Consider the following 21,456-nt stretch of genomic DNA (forward strand, 5'->3'; position numbering starts at 1 on the left):
GAGAAAAGGAGTGAAAATTAATTCTAACCACAGTAGGCTTTAGGTATGTGGGCGTGGTTAGCAAAAATTATATTGCTTCAATCGATCAGTACAAAGAGGTATTTGCATTCTGTGCTGTTAGCTATAAACGTTAACTTATACGATATACAATATGGTAATATTCAGATTAAAACAGATGAATAACTTTGATACTTCGAAAAATTTTTAGGCGTATTTGGGCCCACCCATCCACCCACAAATTAAGCCACTTCCTCCTTGAAATCGTATTTGTTCTTCGAATTATGAGAAATAAGTGAAAAATTAGAAAATTGAATATAGAAAAAATGCGCCTGTCCCACTTAATAGCTGTTTGCGACGTCAATTTGATGCTCTTCTGCATATGTTGTCCTGCTGAAAGGCCTCGATCAAGAACGCGCTCTCCTTAATTAATTAAAGCGATCATTCAAATGATACATCTGCAATTTATGCATGCATAGATAGATCTGTAGGAAAGCACAGAATTATAGGGCGTTCCCAAATTGATTCACAGTACCGTAACTAGTCAGCGTCACTGCAAAGAAACCCTTCGACCAACAGCGACGCGATTTGCACCATTGAAGAAAAGCCTGAAGTATTTTTAGAAAAAAGCTAAAAAATGTAAAATTAACAAGGATGTAGGCGTTTCATGGTCAAGTTATACGTATATAGATGGTGTTTCTATCCCTGCATCCAGCATCAAGTCAGAGGACGCGCCTTCATACGGGCGTGTTTCTGAGGAAGCCACGTGCTTTTTCGAGGTCTGCAAAGCCAGCGAAATAAGGAGCATTGCAGCATTGCTCTTAGACTTTACTCACGGCGATGGAGAAACCTTTGCAGGTAGAGAGAAAACCGATCGCGAATCGCGGGCGCTTTCCTTCGCGTACACGCTCTTCTCTAAAATCGTGACTACGCGCCTCTTTCTCGCGCTTCCTCTGGATCGAAATCGTCTGCACGATTATCTCCGGGATTTGGAGAGGTCGACTTCACCGGGGTCCCTTTATAGGCTCCTACTGACGAAACATCGACCCGACTTTCCCTATCCCTCGAAACGAACAAAACGAAGATTGAGAAGATTCTTAACCGACCCGATACGTACATTGGTTCAATGAAATATGGTAGAGAATACAAAGTCGAATACTATGAAGACAAATATTAATTTTTTGTATTAGTGACTCAAAACATGTGGGTTCATACTTATGGGAGGTGCGGTGCGGATGCCATCGTGAAAAGACCTGTGACGTTCGTGCCGGGCCTCTATAAGATTATTGACGAAATCGTCACAAACGCTGTCTTGAACAAACGAGGCGATCCGTCCATGGAAAGACTCGATATAGACATTGACGGGTGAAGAGTAATTAGAAACAATTAATATTGATTATATTATTTTCACAGGGAGAAAAATGTTATTCGAGTGCGGAATGACGGAAAGGGAGTCGCCGTTGAAGATACGGATACGGGATTGAAGCTGTGCAGCATTTTCTCAAAGAGCTTTACCGTCGAGACGACGTGTGAAGAATCGGGAATGATATTTAAACAAGTACAATAATTACTATTATCACTAATTAATTTTTAAGTGTATTACTCTCTTAGACTTGGGGTGATAACGCGCGTTTTTCCGACGAGCCTCAACTGACGTCTTTCACCGGAAGAGATTACACGTGCATCACGTTCGCGCCTGATTTAGCGCGATTCAATATGGAAAAACTCGACGGAGACATCGTCGCTTTGTTAAGAAGACGTGCCCATGATGTTGCTGGCTCATTGCGTGGCGTCAAAGTCTATTTCAACAAAAGGAAGATACCTGTAAGCTTATATATTTGTTAATTAAGCATTAAATGTAATCTTTTATTTTTGAGATTTGTTCTTTTCGCGAGTACGTCGAATGTTATCTGAAAAGTACAGAGGATGAATTTGCGGGAAAAGAGGGACCTTCAGGAAAGGACGTCAAGCGATTCGTTCACTCTCGAGTTGGAGAAGACTGGGAAGTCTGCGTTGCGGCGAGTGCAAGTGGATTTCAACAAGTCAGCTTTGTCAATAGTATTGCAACAACCAGGGTCAAAAGATTAATTTTTATTTAAAGTAATGGTTTAATTTATTTAATTAAATTAGGGAGGTACTCACGTTGAGTATTTGACCCGGAAGTTGGTCAATAAGGTCGCAACGGCGATGAAGCACAAGATCACGGGCGGCATGGAACATGATCGAGTCAAATCGCGTATCTGGATCTTTGCAAATTGTTTCGTCGAAAATCCTACGTTTGATAGTCCGACGAAAGAGAATATGACGCTTCCGGCAACGAGTTTCGGCTCATCGTGCAGCACATTCGATGAAGATTTTGTGAAGAAAGTCGTCGATCTAATTGTTCAATTGCCAGATGTCAATTCACAGGTAAATCAATTGATATTTCGTATTTCTACGATTGAGCTCTTCGCTTTTCGAAGGCTGATCTTTGTCGTAACGTTGCCGCCACGACGAAGCAGACCAAGCGGAAGGAGATTTCCGCTGTGGCCGACGCGAGCTCCCCTGGAGAAAACGAAACCAGCACTCTTATTCTAACCGATAGAAACTCGGGAAATGCTTTGGCCTTGAGTGGGCTCAGCGTCGTCGGTCGCAAACACTTCGGCATCTATCATATTAGTGAGAAAATGCCCAACGTCTTCGAGGCAACTGACGCGCAGGTTAAGAATAAATTCAATTAATTTAATAGTTTTTTTGAACGTTTGGTCTCTAGATTGAGGACGATGCCGAGATCAAGAAGATCGTCGAGATTGTCGGTCTCGAGCATGACAGAGATTACAGCTCCGTTACTGATCTGGAAGCGCTTCGTTACCGTCGTCTCATGATTATGACTGATCAGGATGAAGACGGAACAAACATGAAAGGAATTCTCATCAGATTCCTTCATTATAAGTGGCCTCTTCTGCTTCAACTTCCTTTTCTCGAGCAATTCATCACTCCCAGAGTCAAAGTACCCACACTTTTAATAATAAATTTTTTCAGGCTATAATCATTTTAAGGTTTTCAATGGGCCGAATGAGAAGACATTCTATTCGCTTTCCAAGTTTTACGAGTGGAAAGCGAAGACCCTTGATTCGAAATCGTGGCGTGTCAAGTACTACAAAGGATTGGGAACGAGCACGCCGAAAGAGGCCAAAGAATATTTTCAAGATTTGGAGAGACATCGGGTTAAGTTCTCGTTTTCAGGATCACGTGACGAAGCAGCAATTACATTGGTAATTCTCTAATAATTGTTTGCAGTCCAAGGTCTTGCTAGCTCCTTTCTTCAAAGGCTTTTGCTAAGGATAACGTTGCTTGGCAAAAACTTTGGATTAATGACTGGCTGGCTCAACTGAAGAAGAAACGTCAAGTTGGAGAAAACGAGGTATGGAGGGCATGAGGGAAATGTGGTACCTTTGCACAGTAGATTGGTTTAGTCGTTTTGTCACGGGCGTGAAGTCGACCAATTGACGTTCAGCGATTTTGTGAACAACGAACTTGTGCAGCTCGCGAACGCTGATACTGAAAGATTCATTCCTTCGTTAGCTGACGGTGCATTTCAGTTTATTTGTAGAAATAAATGTTTAATGAATTATTACAGGACTCAAGCCTTGTCAGAGAAAGGTCATTTTCACTTGTTTCAAGAGGAAGGACATAGACGTATTGAACGTGTCTCAGTTGGCTTGTTCTGTGGCCGATCTCACCGCCTATCATGACAGCAGTGTAAGCGCTTATCCTTTCCTAGTTGTTATACTGGTATACCTATAAAATTTCTTCATTACGTGTAAGTTCCTTTTTCTTTTGAGACTGTAGAAACTCCATTATAGATAAGTCGTTTCTCCATTTCGTATCCATTATAGATAAGTCGTTTCCATTTCGTACTTCTCTTACGTTTCTTTGTTTTCCTTTATAGACGAGTCTCGAGAACGCGATTATTGGTCTCGCTCAGAACTTCGTCGGCAGTAACAACATCAATCTCCTCGAGCCGATCGGTCAATTTGGCACGCGTCTTCGCGGTGGCAAAGATGCGGCTAGTTCGCGATACATTTTCACCGCTCTCAGCCCACTTGCTCGTCTTATCATATCTCCTCTTGACAACCCGAACCTCACGTATCTTCGTGACGACAACTTGCGCATCGAACCCGAGTGCTATTACCCTGTTCTTCCTCTGGTTCTCGTCAACGGATCAGAGGGAATCGGAAGGAAATTCAGTAGCTTTGTTCCCCATTACGACGTTCGCGAAATCGTCGCGAATATTCAGCGAATGCTCGACGGCCTCGAGCCGGTTGCCATGGCACCGTCCTATAAGGGTTTCACCGGCACTATTCGTCAGGACGACAAGCACCATTTCGTGAGTTTTGGAAAGATCGCTCGTCTCGACGACACGCATTTGGAAATCACGGAACTTCCAATCGGAACGTGGACGCATGTATATAAAGAGGAAGTGCTGGAGCGCATGCTGTGCGGTTCGAACATGATTGAACAACTTATTAGGTAAAGTGAGCGCTATATCGACGAGGGTTTTAGTGTGTTTCTTCTGTTCTTACAGTGATTATACTGAGGATCAAAAGGATACGTCTGTTCGGTTTGTCGTCACTATGACCAAAGCTAACATGGATACCTGTGAGAAGACGGGGTTCCACGACACGTTCCAGTTGGAGTCGTCACTGGCGACAAACAATCTTGTAAGGTTTCGATGCTTGTGATTGGAAGTGATTGAAGTAGGTTATGGGTATTTTTTAGGTTTTGTTTGATAGTAAGGGATGTTTGAAGAAGTATTCAAACGTTCTTGAAATTCTGAAGGAGTTTTTTGATTTGCGTCTGGAGCGATATGCGATGAGAAAGAGGTGGCTCCAAAGGCAGCTAAAGGCTGAAGTCGAAAAGCTGACGAACCAGGCACGTTTTATCGACAAGAAGTCCAAAGGAAAAGTCATTGTTGGTACGAAAAAATACACGTGCACCTTCAAGCAGTGTCAATGTCTTTGTAGAAAACATGAAGAGAAGGGAGATAATAGCTTGGTTGAGTGGACGAGGCTACGCCTCCGATCCCGTCGAAGCGTGGAAAGAGACGGTTGTCTCGTCCACTGAAGCCGATATCGAGGCGGGAGACGAGCATTCGGAGAGGGACGAAGGCCATACAAAGACCGCGCGTGGACTCAACTTCGACTATCTTCTCGGCTTGTCCCTGACAAAAGAAGGAACAGCCGAGCTTCTTGCAAAGCGAAATGAAAAGGTACGAACAACCAATAGTGGATTAATAGTATTATTATGTGGCACATCACTTTCGAGTCCATTCTAGTGCGCCAATTAAACGCACGGTTCCAGTGAAACAACTAACTTCCGCTTGTTATTGAGAAGGGGCGTGTCACTTTGCGACCGATTCATACGTTGATAGTCGCGGCTATGTAATAGAATGATGGTCGTGCATTATGATATTTCGCCTCGGTCTATAACTCACGCCCCTCGTGCCCTAAATAACGCACGATCATCATTCAATACTTAAGTTGAGCTAAAATGTAGTGACTGTGAGGAATCACTCCGTGCTGCGGCCTGCGGAGAGACTTGTGATTTTAATACAGTTAATTAGGCGTTCTTCTCGTTAGATGTCTGAATTGAGAATAGTAAGCGAAAAGACTCCAGAGACTATGTGGAAAGACGACTTGGAAAAAGTTCTAGAAGAACTGGAGGTAAGTAGCTAAATGAAGAAAGAAGCCACAAATGTTAACTCCTCGACTTTTTCTTTCATAGAAAGTGGAGCAGAACGAGAAACACGTCCGATCGATTCCGACAACTCAGCCGTCTTTGGAAGAAGAACCAGGTCTATCAGCCGAGTCGTTGTCCGTCGGAAAGGACTCTGCCACGAAAAGAAAACACGTGGCGACGATGGAAGGAAACGATTCCGACGTCGTCTCGGCCGAAGAAGAGAAATCCAAAGCGACAGCGTCAAAGAAGGTAATTTATCAGTGTCCGAATCTCCCTTTTGGGACGCCTTTGTGTCGAAGGTCAAGGATCGAGCAATAAGGCCGCGAGGACGCCCTCCCAAGAAACTTCCCAGGAGCCGTTACAGTTACTCTGAAAAAGACGACACCGACTTCCTGCCTGGGCCGCCGAAGAAGAAAACGGCTTCTTCTAGCGCGGCGAAGAGGAAGGAAACATCTGTACCTGCCTCTGATGTTTATTGTCGAGTGTCTCCGCCCTCGAAGCGCTCCCGGCGCTTCGCAGAGAAATGGGACGAGAAGGCTTACGATGAAATGGGAAGTAACAACCAGCTAGTGCTCTTCGAGTTTTCCACAGCGGCCGAAGAAACCGTCACCACGGAAAAGGCTGAGAGCGGAGCGTCGGCGGTGCATGAAGAGTCCAATTTTTGACGACGAACCTTTTAACTGATCGAGCGCAATGCTGGGTGAGGTTTTTTTTCGCGGGAAGTACGTAGTAGCGTTCTTCGCGGCTATGTGCGCAGTTCGTAAGGTTTTTTTTTTTTGTTGCCAGTTCGGCGTTCTAAAACCAAAATTTTTTCAACAGACTATCACGCCGCCGCCCTTTACTGTCTATTATTTATGTGACGGCATATACTCGAGGTTATCTGCATGCATACTCTTCGATCATAGGCACTGAGCTTGTATCGTCGTCGAAGCAGCTAGTAGCAGATTTAGGCTGTCACTATGGCGCGGGGATTATGCCAAAAGTATGAAAAGCTTTAGGTTGGACTGATTACATTTGTTTGGGATGAACCAACCCTACTGTTTTCGCGATCCCATCCCAAACTAATGTAGTCAGTCCAAACTAAAGCATTTCATACTTTTGGCATATTCCACTTGCCATAGTTATAGGGCTAGCTCCGTACACCGCGCACCGTATGAAACTTCTACATGACATAAACGTACTGTTTTTTTGCGCAGCTGCTCTAACCCAGATTTGCCATAACAGAAGCGCTATTCGACGGGAGAGGGCACACTATAGATAAAAGCAAGAAGATAATGAGTATAGGTGCTACCCAAAGTTTATACATCGTTGAAGAGAAGGCCTAACAAAAAGAGCGGCGAAGGTCGCTAGGACGATCAACCTGAGACACATGTTTTTTTTGCAAGAGTTTTGTCACGTCGTCGTAAAGGAATCTCCCCTGCGCTTTTATGCCTCTTATATAGGATTGAGCTGCAATTGCGTGTAATAACAAGAGTCGTCATCCTCACGTCTGCTCTGTGAATAATATTCATGCCATGCACCTGTGTAGGATTTCCTTTGAGACGTACGTCCGTGCCATTATATCCTATGCATGAGACCACAGCTGTGGCTACGGAATATTCAACTCAATATGTTCAAGGAAATTAGCTAACGCAGATGCTTTCAGCGATCGAATCGACGATTGTTCTTCCATTGAGAGTTAGATGACCGCAAAGACTATCAGATCTATGCATGCTTCCGTTTCATTGGGTTGTCTGAGACAGCTTCGATCCTTCCGTCCATCTATATGCATATGAGGTCAATCCAGCTCGATCACGCACAGACAGAAAAGCACAGTATCGATGTGCGAAGCGACCGAGAGTGGCAGGAAAAGGAAAATGATTTTTAGTTTTTCTGGTAACAATGTAGTAAACGCACAACCGGGAACTTCTAATCACGTGTAGGCCGTTTTTTCTTCGCGAATTTGCTCCCTCCAAGTCGTTCAGGACCGCGCAAACCTACGTGAATGATCGCGTGTGCCATTTCACTGAACGCCGGTCAACGGATCTGTTTTGTCCGGCCAGTTTCCTCCTTCGCGTAGTCACGAATGAGATTTGCAGTTGTCTCGATTGCTATAAGTGATCGATGCTGATCGTCGTAGCCTTAGCATGCAGATCGCGGAGGTCCCACCGTAGATTGGAACGAATTCCGCATCGTCTCGCCATAGCCTTTACGGCATTTGTAAGTTTACTTCGTCATGAAACTCGTTCTCCAACTAGTCTAGCTGAACCTCATTTCAGAAGACACAGTTTCGAGCGGACTAGGACACAATGCCAATCGAGAACAACTTTTCCTTCGCCTTGTGAATAGCGAATTTTAACATAAATAAGGTAGGCTTCGCCATGGCGACTCTAGCTCGAGATCCAATGTCCGCTTAGAAATTAAGCCTTGTAGACTAGATCGATGTTTAAAAGAACGAAAGCGTTCGCCATCTATCGATTGAAGTCATCGTCGCGATATCGGCAGTCGGCTTCCTCGGGCGTCGCTCTAAGTGTACGATACGCTTGCCTAAGTTGCGGTGCCTTCGGTAAGCATGCACCTTGACCTGTTTCGTTAACGAGCCCATACAGCGTACTCAGACACTGGGAATTGTTTTGCTAACAAACCCATACAGCTTACCCAGACACAAGTTGCTTCGCTGAAAGTCCATACAGCGTTGCTTCGCTATAGACGTCTAGCTGCGCCGCCAAATACTAGGCAAGTCCAACTCAAAGCGAGAACGAGGGTGAGGATGTTGTTTATGAGCGCCAACAGCAGCTGAGTCTATCAGTCTAAAAATGCACCACAGGATCTGATCTATTTGCAGCATCTTTACGACTTCAGCTAGAGTACGGGTGCTTGTAATTACCAGGTGTCGAGGGGTAGCTGATCAAAGCGAGAACGAGAGTGAGGATGTTGTTTATGAGCGCCAACAACAGCTGAGTCTATCAGTCTAAAAATGCACCACAGGATCTGATCTATTTGCGGCATCTTTACGACTGCAGCTAGAGTATGGGTGCTTGTAATTGTACCAGGTGTCGAGGGGTAGTTTACATAACATCGAATATTCACGGAGCAGGTGTTACTGACTAGCAGCATTCTGCACTTGTTTGCTTCCGCTCCAGTCGTTGCATGTAGAGATCTCACGAATTCCGTACCATTGGTTTCTCGGAAACATTAGTTAGTGTATAGGAACAATGGTTTTCTGTTTCTGTATAGAGCATTGGTCGAGTTCATGCTGCGATTTTTATTGTGTTGGCTCCGGCTGTTGGACATCTGTATCGTAATGAATTCGCCATCGTGTCCGCGTAAACTGGATTCAGAGGAAGGAGAGCATGATTGAGGAAGTAGGTACATTACCATTTGACTACCAATATTCAGTCCATTTCCTGTAGTGCTGACTGCAAAGCGGCAACCAACGCAGAAGGTTGGCAGTCTAGTCGTAGCAGACGACGATACAATGAAGGCGACAGTCCTGGGACTCTTTCACGCGCTTTTTCTAGATGCAGTTGTTGCCGAAATTGAGGAAGAGAGATACGTAAGTTCGTGCGAACCTCACATCCTTCCAAGAGGACGAGGAACCTTGGAGTATCGTGCCCCGAACAGACGATCTATGGGCTATAACGGAACCGTTGAATGCGAATGGATGCTTCAGCCTTTGATGCTGCCTTCTGGCGTTCCGAGCAAGTGCAATCGAATGATTGCTACTTTGGAGTCTCTTCACACAGGGAGATTTCACCCAGATAAAGACGAAGTATTTTTTGATATCGTAGATACGTCAACAGACCGAGTCTTGGCCTCTCTTTCTCGACGATCGATTGTTCCAGGTTTTCCCAAACAGTACGTTGCTTGTTCTCACAGATTGACAATTCGTTTCAAATCGATTGATTATATGGGAAATGGAACGGTGTTTAGAATTTCTTACACAACAGATAGTGCGTAACTTCAATGCATTTTGTATTAGGTATCACAACACAAAAGATGCCCCGAGCTCTCAGCGGACTATCAATTCGAGCACAGATTGTTGTGCATAGCAAAGATCGAGTAGAATATCATACCAAACGCAAGGTCAGAAATTCGCGAGAAAAGAAATTTCAGATCAAAATAAGATGAAACATGAATCTTAGCACCACGGCTCGCTGACAAGATTCACGCGCGTTCCTCCCCGTGCATCTTATCATTCTCTTCGCCGGGCAACTTCTGTAATCGTCGTCGTTTCTCTGAAGGGTTTCAAGCCGGAATAAGCATTCCGTAGCTGAAGCCCTTGTATATCGCGTGAAATTCTGGTTAGACATCACTTCAAAGTATTTTATCCAGAATATGGGCCATCGCGCCAGTCTTTTCAGAATACGGATGCCTCGCTATCATAAAACGGGCAGAACAAAAGCTTAGAACCTAAATTACCTGAACATTCATTCAGAAATGAAAGAATGTGGCGCCTGCCAGCTGCTGTCCAAAGAAAGGAGCTAGACCTACTAGCTACTTAACTTCCCTACCTACTAGCAGCCCGCCGATAAATCCTAATGCGATGCAAGGACAAATGCACATTTAATTCAGAAGACAAAGAAACCAAGGTCAAGAAAAAACAAGGTTGCGGTTCATGACAAAAAGAGGAGTACTACAGCTCATTCTTTTTTTGATCGTTCGGAACGGCGGCGCTGTTTCTGCTGGTGTAAAAGTAGTAGTTCTAAATGTATGACCTTAATTGAGCAATGATGACGTACATGAGCTACTTAGTGCACAAACATTTTCCTTGGACGGACACTTCGCTTCCAAACTTTGAAACCCTGTCGATTTATGTCCAACCGGCTCTAGCTGAATAAAACAGAGTAGCTAAGATATGTATAAATACTTTACTCATCATACTGCACCATGTTGTTCCAGAGAGACACTGCTGCAGTTGCGTGGCCTTTCGTGCTGAAGTGGAAACAATCAGGAGCAAAATAACTCACTGGATCAGGCTAATCGCCCGAAAATTAATTTTAGAACTAAACAATCTGAAACAGGCATACCGGCAAAGCCATTTCCTCAAAAAACGGCTGCAAAACGACAGTAAATGTGTCCGTCGTCAACGAACCTTTAGCAGCAAGTTCACTCATTCCATTCTATATAAACAACAAGGCATAGTCAGCAAACGCAACAGCTGCTTTCCAGCTCATATCAGAACGTACTTGCATCTCGATTGCCATTTCGTGCAAAGTACCCTCATTAAGACAATAACAAGGGCTCCTACCCAAGTGAAATCAATGTACGTAAAATATTATGTTAAATTTCATATCTGCCGAACTTACTCTTTAGGACAGCCTTCGTGTCCTTGAATTTCCCGAAGAAGCGTTACATCCACAACGTTCACCAAATTGACGAACGCTTTTGGCACCTGAGAAAAGCGACGTTTAGGTTGTGATTGTAAATTAATTAAAGCCCTTTACGCGACACGCATACGTTTTTTCATGCATCAAAGTTAATTGGTCATACATTATCTTTCAGGTAAACGAGCGCTTCCTCGACGTCTTTTAAGAAATTTTCAACCGTGATGTTATCAAAGTCGCAAAAGGGAGTCGTAATGCCCTCTACGCAACTAAAGCAGAGGTCGTTTCCGCCAATCCACAACGTGATCAACTTCCAATCTTCATCTATGTTGATGTCCTGTAAATGCAAATAATAATTCGGCAGAGAACAATCGAAACAGCACTATACACTTCGGCGTTCCATGATTTTCTTCATATTCATAGCTTGCTTCATTAAAAGACTAACAATTTTACTGCAGGTGTTTATCATATTACGTCTATAATTAATTGGTACCCCGAAGTTGATCCGCTCATAGCAACGTTCAAATTATTTTGGGATTCTATACTGATGCAAGGCAGCGGGGGCCGAAACGACATTGAGGCTCCCTTCACATCAGCGTTGTAAAACTCGAGGAAATCTGTATATAGCGAGACTCAGAACATTTAATTAACGAAAAAAACGCGAGGAGGATTCTCACTAGGTATTGTCGCTGACATCGTCGCGTTTTTCAAGTAGCCGCCAATGCTATTAAAGGCAAAGGAATTTACCGTTTTGAATGAACGTCTCGTGATTCAAAGAGCAAGACGTAGTTGGCATCGATCACGTAGGGGGGAGGGGGGGGGGCTTTGGGTCTACGATAGCCTCTGGTCTCGGAACCCGAGACCCTCTCATGTGCGCTAAAGCTGCGGAGAAGGTCTGGGCAGAGATATAAGGAAAGAGAGATAGGGATAAGAAAATCCCGTCCTCACGTGACTTTTTAATGAGGGGGAACACGCCTAGCACGAGACATTCCACTCCCACGGACCAGTATTTACCTTCTACACTTACGGCAGCGAAAACTCCATGTACAATGCGATTGCTCTTAAGAGTTCCTTTGTTATTTACCCGCGGCGATACCAGTACGTTGCTCGAACGGTACGCAACGGGTTTAGCACTAACCGTCGCGTCGGGTGGCTCGATTCACCCGAAGTTACTCCGTCAAAAATAGTTCGGGTGCCACCCAATCTTTCACAAAAAGCGCCGTTCTGGCGTTGCGGTTCTCTTGTGTAGAAGGTAAATACTGGTCCGTGGGAGTGGAAAGTCTCGTGCTGAGGCGTGTTCCTCCTCATTAACGGGGTGGCGGAACACCAGAAGATCAGAGTGATGTTCCCTGTGATATTTATATCAAACAGGGGAAGGGTCTGGCCACGCGAGACTTTTCCATGGCCTCCATGACGCAAGGGCTACTGGTCTTCAACGGGCTCTTTGTAATTAGGTTCCTAACAAGACTTCGCGATTGGGCACTACGAGTGCGCCCAGACCCTCTCGCAGCGTTAGCGTACGAGAGAGGTTCTAGGTTTCCGAGGCTAGCTTTTCGAGCGCATCTGTACCTCCACGAGACTCCTGTGTATTCAATTATTTGCCAAAAATATGTGCTTCTGGCGTAAAATCCGGCCTAAAAGAAATTTAATTAAAACCTTGAGTTCGAGCTTCAAACCGTTATTGAATCTCCCATAGCCGCCACCACTTTGATGTCATCAGGCCGAAGTTCGTGGACTAAACATTACACAAACAATGCGTAAGCAGCTATGAACGAGGCAGAAGATATACATACACGCGTAGAAACGCCTGTTTACCCGTGTTTGCTGGAATGCTTCGGGGAGGAAGATGCTCGCAGGAAAATTCGGCTCCAACAGGCTATATAACATTTCTTCTGTAAGCAGAAGAAAACGCATGCACTGCTGTAATAGCTATAATCGCTATTAACGTCTTTAAGAAATAGGATTTTAGCGTCTGTAGGAAAAGAAGAAAATGTAGAATTTCTTGTACTTTGCGCTTGCATGCTTATGCGTACCAAAATTTTCTTCATATTCCTCTTGAGTCGTGACTGTGAACAGTGCAGTCGTGATGGTAGACTGTGCGGCTGCAACTGAGTATCTTTACTCAAAACAATAACGCAACAATGAAAAGCCTTTCTCTGTACCTAACACGTAAAGGAAAACAATAGCGTTGGCCATAACCTTTGCAGAGGAGAAGACGACGTACGAATGCCCCGCTCCGCTTTTACTTCCTCCTTTAATACGCGCGCCCGTGCTAATTTTATATAAAAACAGCGTCTGCACTCACAAACTCCCGCAAAGGTTCTATGGCTCAGATGGAACCAATTCTGGAAATTGCTCTCCTAAGCATCCGCTACGTCTCACCACAACACGCGCCCCTGCTAATTTATATAAAAACCGCGTCGAGACGCGCACGAACTCCCGCAAATGTTCTATGACGCTGCAACGCCCAGTGGTGTAAGGTGCTTGCGCAAACGCGAATTAAGTTAAGATATAGAACCACCCCTGACAACGGCCCCGTAACTCAATTAGCCATTTTCAGCACAGGTTTACAACGTTATACACCAGCATACAATGATTAAATTTATTGTATATTGATTGCGACGCTTTGTCATACCAAGAGGGTGAAAATAGCGCAACAACTTTCTGTTCTATTATAGTCCTGTTTTAATATTACCGGTACCTTCTAAGATGGCACTATTTTAGAACAGGGTCAATTTTAGAACAACCTCTTTTCTGAGTGCATAAGCAGATGAACACTCATGCTAGTCAGTAGACACCGCCTGATAGCTACCGTGCATGGCTTGCATCGTGCACGTTGGTGCATGGTAGCCTACCATGCATGTCATCTGCACGTACAATCTATGTCGACTTGGAATATGTCAGCTACAGTAGGGGTTGTTGCATTGCACAAGTAGCTTGTTTTTTTCAGTGGAGTGATAGTTTGACTTTTCATCAAGTCATACTGCAGCCATTCGCTCAGTGTGTTCTAAAATCGTGTTCTAAAATAGTGTCGCCTTAGAAGGCACCATTTCGAACAGGAATATATTAGAACAGACTCGGTACCAACGTGCACGCATGCTGATGATGATGATGCAGGCCATGCTCGGTAGCTATCAGGCGGTGACTACAGACTAGCATGAGTCTTCATCTGCTTATGCACTCAGAAAAGAGGTTGTTCTAAAATAGACCCTGTTCTAAAATAGTACCATCTTAGAAGGTACCATGTTAGAACAGGACTAAATTAGAACAAGAAGTTTTTGCGCGATTTTCACACTCTAGGTATGTGGTGTATAACGTCGTAAACCTGTGCTGAAAGTTGCTAATTGAGTTACCGGACCGTTGTCAGGGGTGGTTCTCTATCTTAACTTAATTCGCAACTGCGCAAGCACCTTACATCACGGGGCGTTGCTGTTCTAGAATAGTCCCGATCTAATTTAGTGACTTCACAGACGCAGATGGAACCAATTCCGGGAATGGCTCTTTTACGTCTCACCACAACACGCGCCCCTGCTAATTACATAAACACCGCACGAACTCCCGCAGAGGTTCTACGACGCAGATGGAACCAATTCTGGGAATTGCTCTCCTAAGCATCTGCTACGTACGTACGTCTCACCACAACAACAAAAATCATTTTTGAACGGTGCCATCGCTGACTTCTTTTATACCACTGGATCGTTTCACAATATAGACTAGATACTGTAGCCTCGCATGCCAGGCCCTTTTCCTCCTATACTCTGTCGAGAGAAAAGGACAACTGGTCTCACCCGAGTACGTCTTCGTAATGTGATTGACTCGATCGTGGGTGCGGAGGAAGTCATTCACGCCTACGTTAGGTCGCACACACGGCTCCTTACAAGCCAGGATGACTTTTGGGCTATTGTATGCTGCAAGATATTGTGTCCTAGAGGTCAGTGCGACCAACCGAAGGCGTGACTTCTTCCACACCCACAATAGAGTCAATTACATGACTCCTGACGTACTGGAGTGGGCAGGCCCTTTTCTCTCCACGGAGTACCGTACCTAACATGAAACCACTTCTCATTGGATTCCTTCATCACAAGTGGTCTGCTTCTACAAGAATCAAAGTAATTTGCCAGAATGATACACTTGATATTATGAACCATTTTCACATTTTCAAGGAGCGGAATAAGAAGTCATCAATCTATTTGCTTTTCGAAGACCCGTGCATGACTCGATATCTTGGCCATTCCAGTGTTAGACTACAAAGGATTAGAGACGCCGAAAGAGGCCGGAAGCGAAGACGTTTAGAGTGATATATCGTGTTCTTGATCAAGTGACGATCAAGCAATAAAATTTGGTAAATTCTTTGATAGTAATTATGAGTCCAATGTGTTTATCATTCCTAGGCTTTCGCTGAGATTCTTGACGAAAACTTTAGTTGGATGACTGGCTTGTGAACGGAAGCTGGAACACGCGAGACAGATTGAGTGCGTGAGGAAAGTCGCATCTTAGCGATAGTTTGTTTTAAATCGTTTCTATACGGCAGTAATGTCGACCAATTAATTGGGGTTCAGCAATTTTGTGAACGAGATGCTCGCGCAGTTAGCCATGGCTATAATAACAGATCGATTCCTTCCTTAGAGTGACGGTAAGTTCTAAATCATTGTAAAGACAAAGCAAGAAGTTTTACCACCCACATAGCTAAATCGCTCTGCCGTCTGCATGGCATATATATCTCTAAGGCTGGCAGAAGAACACCTAGGACCGCCGATCACATTCGCCTCCCCAGCTTTTTTGCAGTAATCTACAACTGCGACGCGCTTTGCAATCGAGATAACACGCTCAAGTTGGAAGAAAGTCGGACAGGTACCTTTAATTCCCGTACGGGAGTTCTCATGATTTCTCCTTATCTCTCGCGAGTAATCATGAGATGTCATGCGTTCTCAAGGCAGGCACATGAGAAATCATGAGGCACTCATGACAGGAGCATGAGAGGTCATGAGACACGCATGAGTCATGAGGAGATAATGAGAACCTCACGAAAGCTCACGTGCTTTCCTGAGCTACAGCTAATCTCACGAGTTGTCGCGAGAAAACTGTCAACGGACGCGAACAAGACGCCACATCTATAGACGCCCGGGAGACGCCTCTATATCTTCTCCCGGAAAGTAATTGGTAAGATCGAGATGCAAAAAAAGAGAAAATGCATTCGGAATATATTTGTGCCGTTCAATCGATTTACCGCGAACATAAATAAGAGCGCCTTTGGCAGGCGCTTTCTTTCTATCGCGTTGAAACGACGACGCCTCTTCGTCAGTTGGAGCTTTCTGCCAGTGGCCGTTCACGAACTTGAAAAAGAACGTTGTGTGCCGAGCTTGTGTATACGTAATTTATAAGTCACACATATCAACGTTTTTTGCCTTTTCTTTCAGGTCCCTACTTTTAGAATACGCTTTCTGTACATTATCTTTTTTTGTCCGCTAGCTCCTGTCATTCGTGCGCATGCGCATCATGATGAGAAGTCTCTTCGCCGAAAGAAACAAGCGAAGTCGTCGAATCGCTTGTAAGGCGACGCTGGCAGACTATTAGAGTCGAATATGACATCGTCCGCTCGTTCTACGATCGATCGATTGACGACGATAATCGAGAAGGAAAATGACGATGATTTGAAGAGTTTTCTTTCTACGGAAGAAGGATTTCGACGTGAGCAGGTATATTGAAGTCGCGTTTTTCATTGCTGCACACCGTTTCATTCTCCTTTTCGCTAGTACGAATATGACTATTCATTATTTCACTATGTGGCGGGAAGAGAGTTTGAGACGGCGTAGGAAGCCGAGGAATGGCTCAGCTATGCGCTTGTGCAAAAGAATCAAGGCATTGAAAAGGAATCAGGGGTATGAATACGTCTTGGATTGGTAAATTAATTAATTGATGCGTGGATGCAGAATGAACTCCGCCCACTTCACTGTGCGTGCGAGTGGGGAAATATTTTTGGCGTTGAATGGCTCGTCAGTCACCGTACAAAGGTCAACGTGAAAGACATCGTATGACTTGGAATTTATTTCTTATGGTGCACTCGTCACCCTTCTTTAGGTTGAACGCACACCATATTCTCTAGCCTGTGCACATTCCGTTGACGCAATTAAGAAGATGGTCTATCTCGAAGAACATGGCTACATTTTGTCACAACGTGATATTGTAACAGAATTGATATCAACACTCCGACAACAATAACTTTTCATTGATAGTTTGTGGCAGCTCAAAGTCAATTTTTGTCATCTGAAAAAGCAAATGAGATTTTTCGTCATCTCGTTGATGAAAAGGGATTGAGTGCTGACGCTTTAGAAGAAGAGGTGATACATGATGTGCGTTTTCCTACATGCGCAATATTTGTTATAGCTTGGACGCACTCCTCTGCATCGTGCCTGCTTAGATGGAAGCATTTTCGGAGTGAAATCGCTCGTGGAACACAATGCTGATATCAACAGCGTCGACGTGGTTAGAAGATTTCACTTGTGATACTTTTATTCTTATTTCATCTTCAGTTGGGTAGAAATCCTTTTATTATGGCGTGTGAAAGTCGCATCAATCGTTCAGCGAAAGTTCGCTTTTTGGATGAAAAAGGAGCTGACTGCCAAGCTAAAGATCACGTGAGATGTTGTTTATTTGCTACAAATTCAATCAACAAATCGCAGTCTTTTTTATTCAGATTGGGTGGACTGCTTTGTTTCATGCCACCGCGCCCTCAGAGTGTGGAGATGACGTGAAAGATATTCTTCAATATCTTGTTATTGAAAAAGGCATTGATATCAATTCTGTTGATGAGGTTGCATTCCTACGATATTTCGCATCATGGTTTGGCAATTCTATTTTTAGGAGAGAAAGACACCCTTATTGTACGCATGTTGTGACCATCCTTCTTTCATCGTCATTCAGCAACTAATTGAATTAGGAGCTGATCTTTCTGCCAGAGATAAGGTTAGTCAGAATTCTCATTCCTTACTCGTTCGCTATTCAAATCTTTGTAGAAAGAACAAAATGCATTGCATATTGCTGCACTGAAGTCATATATGGACAAGTCAATTATAAATTTATTGATTAAGAAGGGTGTTGACGTCACATGTCAAGACAAGGTGAAGTGTTTCTCTTGTAAATTAAAGAGAATTCATAAATATAAATATGAATTTCAGTACGGAATGACACCTTATGAGGTGGCACGTGATGGTAAAATGAGAGCTCTCCTTCGACAGCACTACGTACGTCATCATTTCCATTCAGTTCCCGTATGTTATTATTGTACTAGGACACCGCACGATTTTCGGTTCTTCAACGAGAAATGGTTCCTCCAGATTCAATCAAAGTGTGCGTGGTTGGCAGCGATATGGCGGGGAAAACGACGTTTATCAATTCTCTTCTTCAACTCAATCAACCCCCACCCAAAGAAGTAGATCGCACTCCCGGGGTTGAAATTCACAAATGTGAAAATGAGGCAGTTGGCAAAGGATCGTGGTTGGACTTTGGTGCTCAACCGACATTCCACAGCGCACATAATCTCTTCTGCCGGCAATCCAATACGATGTTCGCTCTCATTCTTCCCGTTCGAGAGGAAGAAAAGATGACGTCAGAAATCGTTCATCGTCTTATAGATAAAGGACGATTTTGGTGTGCGTTCTCCAAGGCTTCGATGAGAACGCTTTCGTCTGACGAGAAGTCACTCATTCGCCTCGTCGTCATTTTCAATCTGATTGGTTTCAATGAGGAGACGGGCACTGAAGTGAGATTCCAGCTGAAAGAAGTCGTCGAAATTCTTCAGAAAGATTTCGGAGACACGTTCAGAATTTCGCACGTGATCGAAATGGATTGTAGCAAAAGCCAATCGGATCGCATGAACGACTGCCAAGCAAAAATGAAAAAAATTCGCGAAAAAATGCTTGAGGTAAGAAATGAGGTTCTTTGGTAATCCTATGATTTCCTTTTTTCACATACAGACAGCAGAAGGTGTTCCTAAATTGTGCCAAGCCATTGAGGAGTATCTTTCTCTTCCAGACGAGAAGAGAAAGAGTCCCTTGGCATATTTTCTGACCACCGAAGAATTCGAAAAATGGGTTCCTGAAGAGGTTGGCATCACGTTGAGTGACGAAGAGAATAACGTGGTCGTCGAATATCTTGACTCATCCGGAATAGTGAGCTATTTATTTACTGGCTATTTATTAGTCTAATTCATTTAGATTATTAATCTTGGTCGTCGAATTTGCGTTCGACCAATCTGGCTTTGTCACAACGTCATCGGTCCACTTCTCGCTCCGCCCTATTTTGTCGTCGCCATGCCAACCAAAAAATCTGCAATGGCATCAAAGGAAGACATGGCATCGGCTCTGAGGGCTTTTAAAAATCATCTCAAGCAAAAGGGTCATCCGTCTCCATTCGTGACGTCAGTTGACGAAGCAATTGACGTTCTTCTTTATCTTGAACTCTGCATCCCGATTGAAGGCAAGCCTGGAATGTATCAGATTCCCGCTCTCCTTGAAGATACAACTCCTCGCGACGCGTGGGGCGAAGATTCGACGCTTGACGTGTATCGTGGCCAACGATACGAGTGCGCTCATCCGGTCGACATCATCTCGCCGTCGTCCTTCGTCATTCTTCAATGTCGCTGCTACCACATGCCCAGCGTGAGGCACAAAGCGTGGAAGAACGGCATCAAATTAATAAAGATAGTCGACGATAAAGAAGTTGAATGTCTCATCACAATGGGCGCCAAGATGAGCCACTATTGCATTGACGTCATTCTTCGATGGTCGAGCAAAGACGATTGTGAAGCCGTCGCGAAGGAATTCCTCGACGAGCTCAAATCAATGATTTCTCGAGCGTGCGACGAACGAAGTCCGGGAGTCATTCTTAACTGGTTTTATATAGACAGTTCGCATCTCAAAGAACTCAACGAAAACCCGGCTATTTTTTCGTCAAGTGAAATCGATCAGAAGATGAAAGATCCAGAAAAGGCTCTTGATCACAAATTGTTTTCCGCTCGACCGGAAGGAGAGAAGCGTTGTCGTATCAAAGATTTAGTGATTATTGTAGCTGGGACGACTGCCTCCGCTTCAGGCAGGACATCTATCACAAAGACATTATCTTTAATGAATTTCTTTGTTTAGGCTCTTTTCCCGCCAATGAAGATCTGGTTTCAGATTCTCTACTTAAAGCTTGCGCTTCCATCGACGGAGCTGATTGGGAAGAAATGAGTTTTGCACTTGATATTAGCGAGGATGATCATGCTGATATTGAGAGAAGCCAAAGTGGCGTCAAGATTCGTCGTCGGAAAGTTCTGTCGCTCTGGAAGAAACGAGTAAAATCACCGACAGTAGGAACACTTCTACGACATCTTCAAGAAGCTAAGATCGGCCGAGCTGCTATTGAAAAAAAATACGAGAAACTTTTTGGACATTGCTAGAGATTCTTTTTTCTTTTAGCTACATTTTAATTGTTTTTTATAGGTGTCTCACTTTAGCGCACGCACACCATTGGCAAAAAGACCGATGCGCAAAAAGACATCGTAAAATCGAGGAATCAGTCAATAGCCAAAGTGTCGTCAACATTCTCAGCCGTCACGCATCGACTATGCAACTTTGGAGTGCGTCGGACGTCTCGCGTGCTCCGAATGTTTGGACATCGCGTCGAGCCTCATTCGATCAGATTTGACGTCAGTCGCGAATCAGATCGAACGCAAGAAGAAGGATGATAGCGACGACAGTGGAACGAAAACGAAAAAAAGGGGATTTGTTAGGAGAGTTACACTTTCCTTCTTTGGGAGTGCGAAAGGAATTGCGTTGAAATAGCAGAATATTTGCTTTCAGTTGGAACAGACATTGAAGCTCTCAATCAGGTGTTGATTTATTAGCAATCTACAGCTGTAACGAAGTTTATTGATACACCGAAAAAAGAGAACAGAGAAAAGAGAAAGGGAAAGGAAAGAGTGATGAATAGTTTAATTTTAAGCGATTTATGCAAAGGGCAAAGTGAAGATGCCACGAAAAACAGTTTCGCTTCTAATCTTTCAGTGTGCAGGAAAATAGAGGAGCCATTGACGTTGCTAGAAATCACGTTACACTGGCAGAAAAACTCGTGAATATTTTCAGCGAACGAGAGGAAAGCATAGATGAGATTTTTTTGACGTATTAATACGAGATTTGCTTAGGTGGCCTCTTCTGCAGATAAAGCTGTCACGGCGGATAAAAAGGAGAAAACTATTTAATAACTTCAGGTAAATCTAGTAATAGTATTTTCCTCTACTCAAGCGTCAGAATTTCAGTGAGAAACATATTGCCATGGATTCGTCGCCTATGCCTTTCTCCGCTTCTAATTCAGGGAAACATTTCAAAAGGTGAGGTAAGGTGCATTTTCTCATACCAGATTCATATATGTGGACTTGTGGCCAAGAACGATTTGA

At 44.0% G+C, this 21,456-nt stretch overlaps 3 protein-coding genes and 1 long non-coding RNA gene across 13 annotated transcripts; 3 read left to right on the plus strand and 1 right to left on the minus strand.

Annotated features, from left to right (window-relative positions):
- The first annotated feature begins 782 nt into the window (after nucleotides 1–782).
- On the plus strand, nucleotides 783–6,527 carry LOC136198828 (DNA topoisomerase 2-alpha-like). Its single transcript, XM_065988865.1, has 20 exons — nucleotides 783–855; nucleotides 1,022–1,133; nucleotides 1,188–1,362; nucleotides 1,411–1,555; nucleotides 1,609–1,821; nucleotides 1,875–2,072; nucleotides 2,128–2,406; nucleotides 2,460–2,696; nucleotides 2,750–2,986; nucleotides 3,036–3,251; nucleotides 3,308–3,400; nucleotides 3,453–3,567; nucleotides 3,617–3,738; nucleotides 3,929–4,509; nucleotides 4,565–4,700; nucleotides 4,759–4,954; nucleotides 5,004–5,248; nucleotides 5,619–5,702; nucleotides 5,764–5,967; nucleotides 6,018–6,527. Exons 1-20 carry the CDS (start codon nucleotides 838–840, stop codon nucleotides 6,381–6,383), a joined length of 3,972 nt encoding a protein of 1,323 aa, XP_065844937.1. The 5' UTR covers nucleotides 783–837; the 3' UTR covers nucleotides 6,384–6,527.
- A 1,148-nt stretch (nucleotides 6,528–7,675) lies between these two features.
- LOC136199109 (uncharacterized) lies at nucleotides 7,676–10,959 on the plus strand. Of its 2 annotated transcripts, none has more exons than XR_010672978.1 (7): nucleotides 7,676–7,917; nucleotides 7,977–8,066; nucleotides 8,131–9,062; nucleotides 9,111–9,142; nucleotides 9,219–9,622; nucleotides 9,680–9,783; nucleotides 9,843–10,959. It is a non-coding gene; the product is annotated as an uncharacterized lncRNA (long non-coding RNA). The 2 variants fall into 2 exon arrangements; XR_010672979.1 differs by having other exon boundaries at nucleotides 8,136–9,062.
- LOC136199108 (phospholipase B1, membrane-associated-like) lies at nucleotides 10,245–13,300 on the minus strand. 6 transcript variants are annotated; one of them, XR_010672977.1, is made up of 16 exons: nucleotides 13,187–13,276; nucleotides 13,058–13,132; nucleotides 12,971–12,996; nucleotides 12,840–12,900; nucleotides 12,701–12,759; nucleotides 12,594–12,658; nucleotides 11,702–11,748; nucleotides 11,518–11,641; nucleotides 11,413–11,464; nucleotides 11,191–11,361; nucleotides 11,007–11,092; nucleotides 10,887–10,944; nucleotides 10,728–10,820; nucleotides 10,582–10,676; nucleotides 10,462–10,530; nucleotides 10,245–10,402 (listed from the first exon to the last, which is right to left on the minus strand). XR_010672977.1 is itself a non-coding variant. In XM_065989229.1 (16 exons), exons 2-16 carry the CDS (start codon nucleotides 13,070–13,072, stop codon nucleotides 10,341–10,343), a joined length of 1,113 nt encoding a protein of 370 aa, XP_065845301.1. In that variant the 5' UTR covers nucleotides 13,073–13,186; nucleotides 13,249–13,300; the 3' UTR covers nucleotides 10,245–10,340. The 6 variants fall into 6 exon arrangements, 5 of the variants coding, with proteins under 5 accessions (XP_065845301.1, XP_065845297.1, XP_065845300.1 ...); XM_065989229.1 differs by having other exon boundaries at nucleotides 10,245–10,415; nucleotides 10,587–10,676; nucleotides 12,818–12,900; nucleotides 13,058–13,186; nucleotides 13,249–13,300; XM_065989225.1 differs by having other exon boundaries at nucleotides 10,245–10,415; nucleotides 10,587–10,676; nucleotides 13,187–13,289.
- A 2,954-nt stretch (nucleotides 13,301–16,254) lies between these two features.
- LOC136198919 (death-associated protein kinase 1-like) lies at nucleotides 16,255–21,102 on the plus strand. Of its 4 annotated transcripts, none has more exons than XR_010672931.1 (16): nucleotides 16,255–16,720; nucleotides 16,778–16,903; nucleotides 16,955–17,053; nucleotides 17,103–17,207; nucleotides 17,258–17,362; nucleotides 17,409–17,507; nucleotides 17,555–17,659; nucleotides 17,719–17,835; nucleotides 17,886–17,987; nucleotides 18,038–18,142; nucleotides 18,200–18,265; nucleotides 18,313–18,945; nucleotides 18,998–19,192; nucleotides 19,238–20,114; nucleotides 20,165–21,025; nucleotides 21,075–21,089. XR_010672931.1 is itself a non-coding variant. In XM_065988982.1 (16 exons), the coding sequence occupies exons 5-16, from the start codon at nucleotides 17,160–17,162 to the stop codon at nucleotides 20,458–20,460; spliced, it is 2,748 nt and encodes a 915-aa protein (XP_065845054.1). In that variant the 5' UTR covers nucleotides 16,255–16,441; nucleotides 16,494–16,720; nucleotides 16,778–16,903; nucleotides 16,955–17,053; nucleotides 17,103–17,159; the 3' UTR covers nucleotides 20,461–21,101. The 4 variants fall into 4 exon arrangements, 3 of the variants coding, with proteins under 3 accessions (XP_065845054.1, XP_065845055.1, XP_065845056.1); XM_065988982.1 differs by having other exon boundaries at nucleotides 16,255–16,441; nucleotides 16,494–16,720; nucleotides 20,165–21,101; XM_065988983.1 differs by having other exon boundaries at nucleotides 16,955–17,035; nucleotides 20,165–21,101.
- Nucleotides 21,103–21,456: the final 354 nt, after the last annotated feature.

Source organism: Oscarella lobularis, chromosome 20 (genome assembly GCF_947507565.1).
Source record: "Oscarella lobularis chromosome 20, ooOscLobu1.1, whole genome shotgun sequence".
Lineage (NCBI taxonomy): Eukaryota > Metazoa > Porifera > Homoscleromorpha > Homosclerophorida > Oscarellidae > Oscarella > Oscarella lobularis.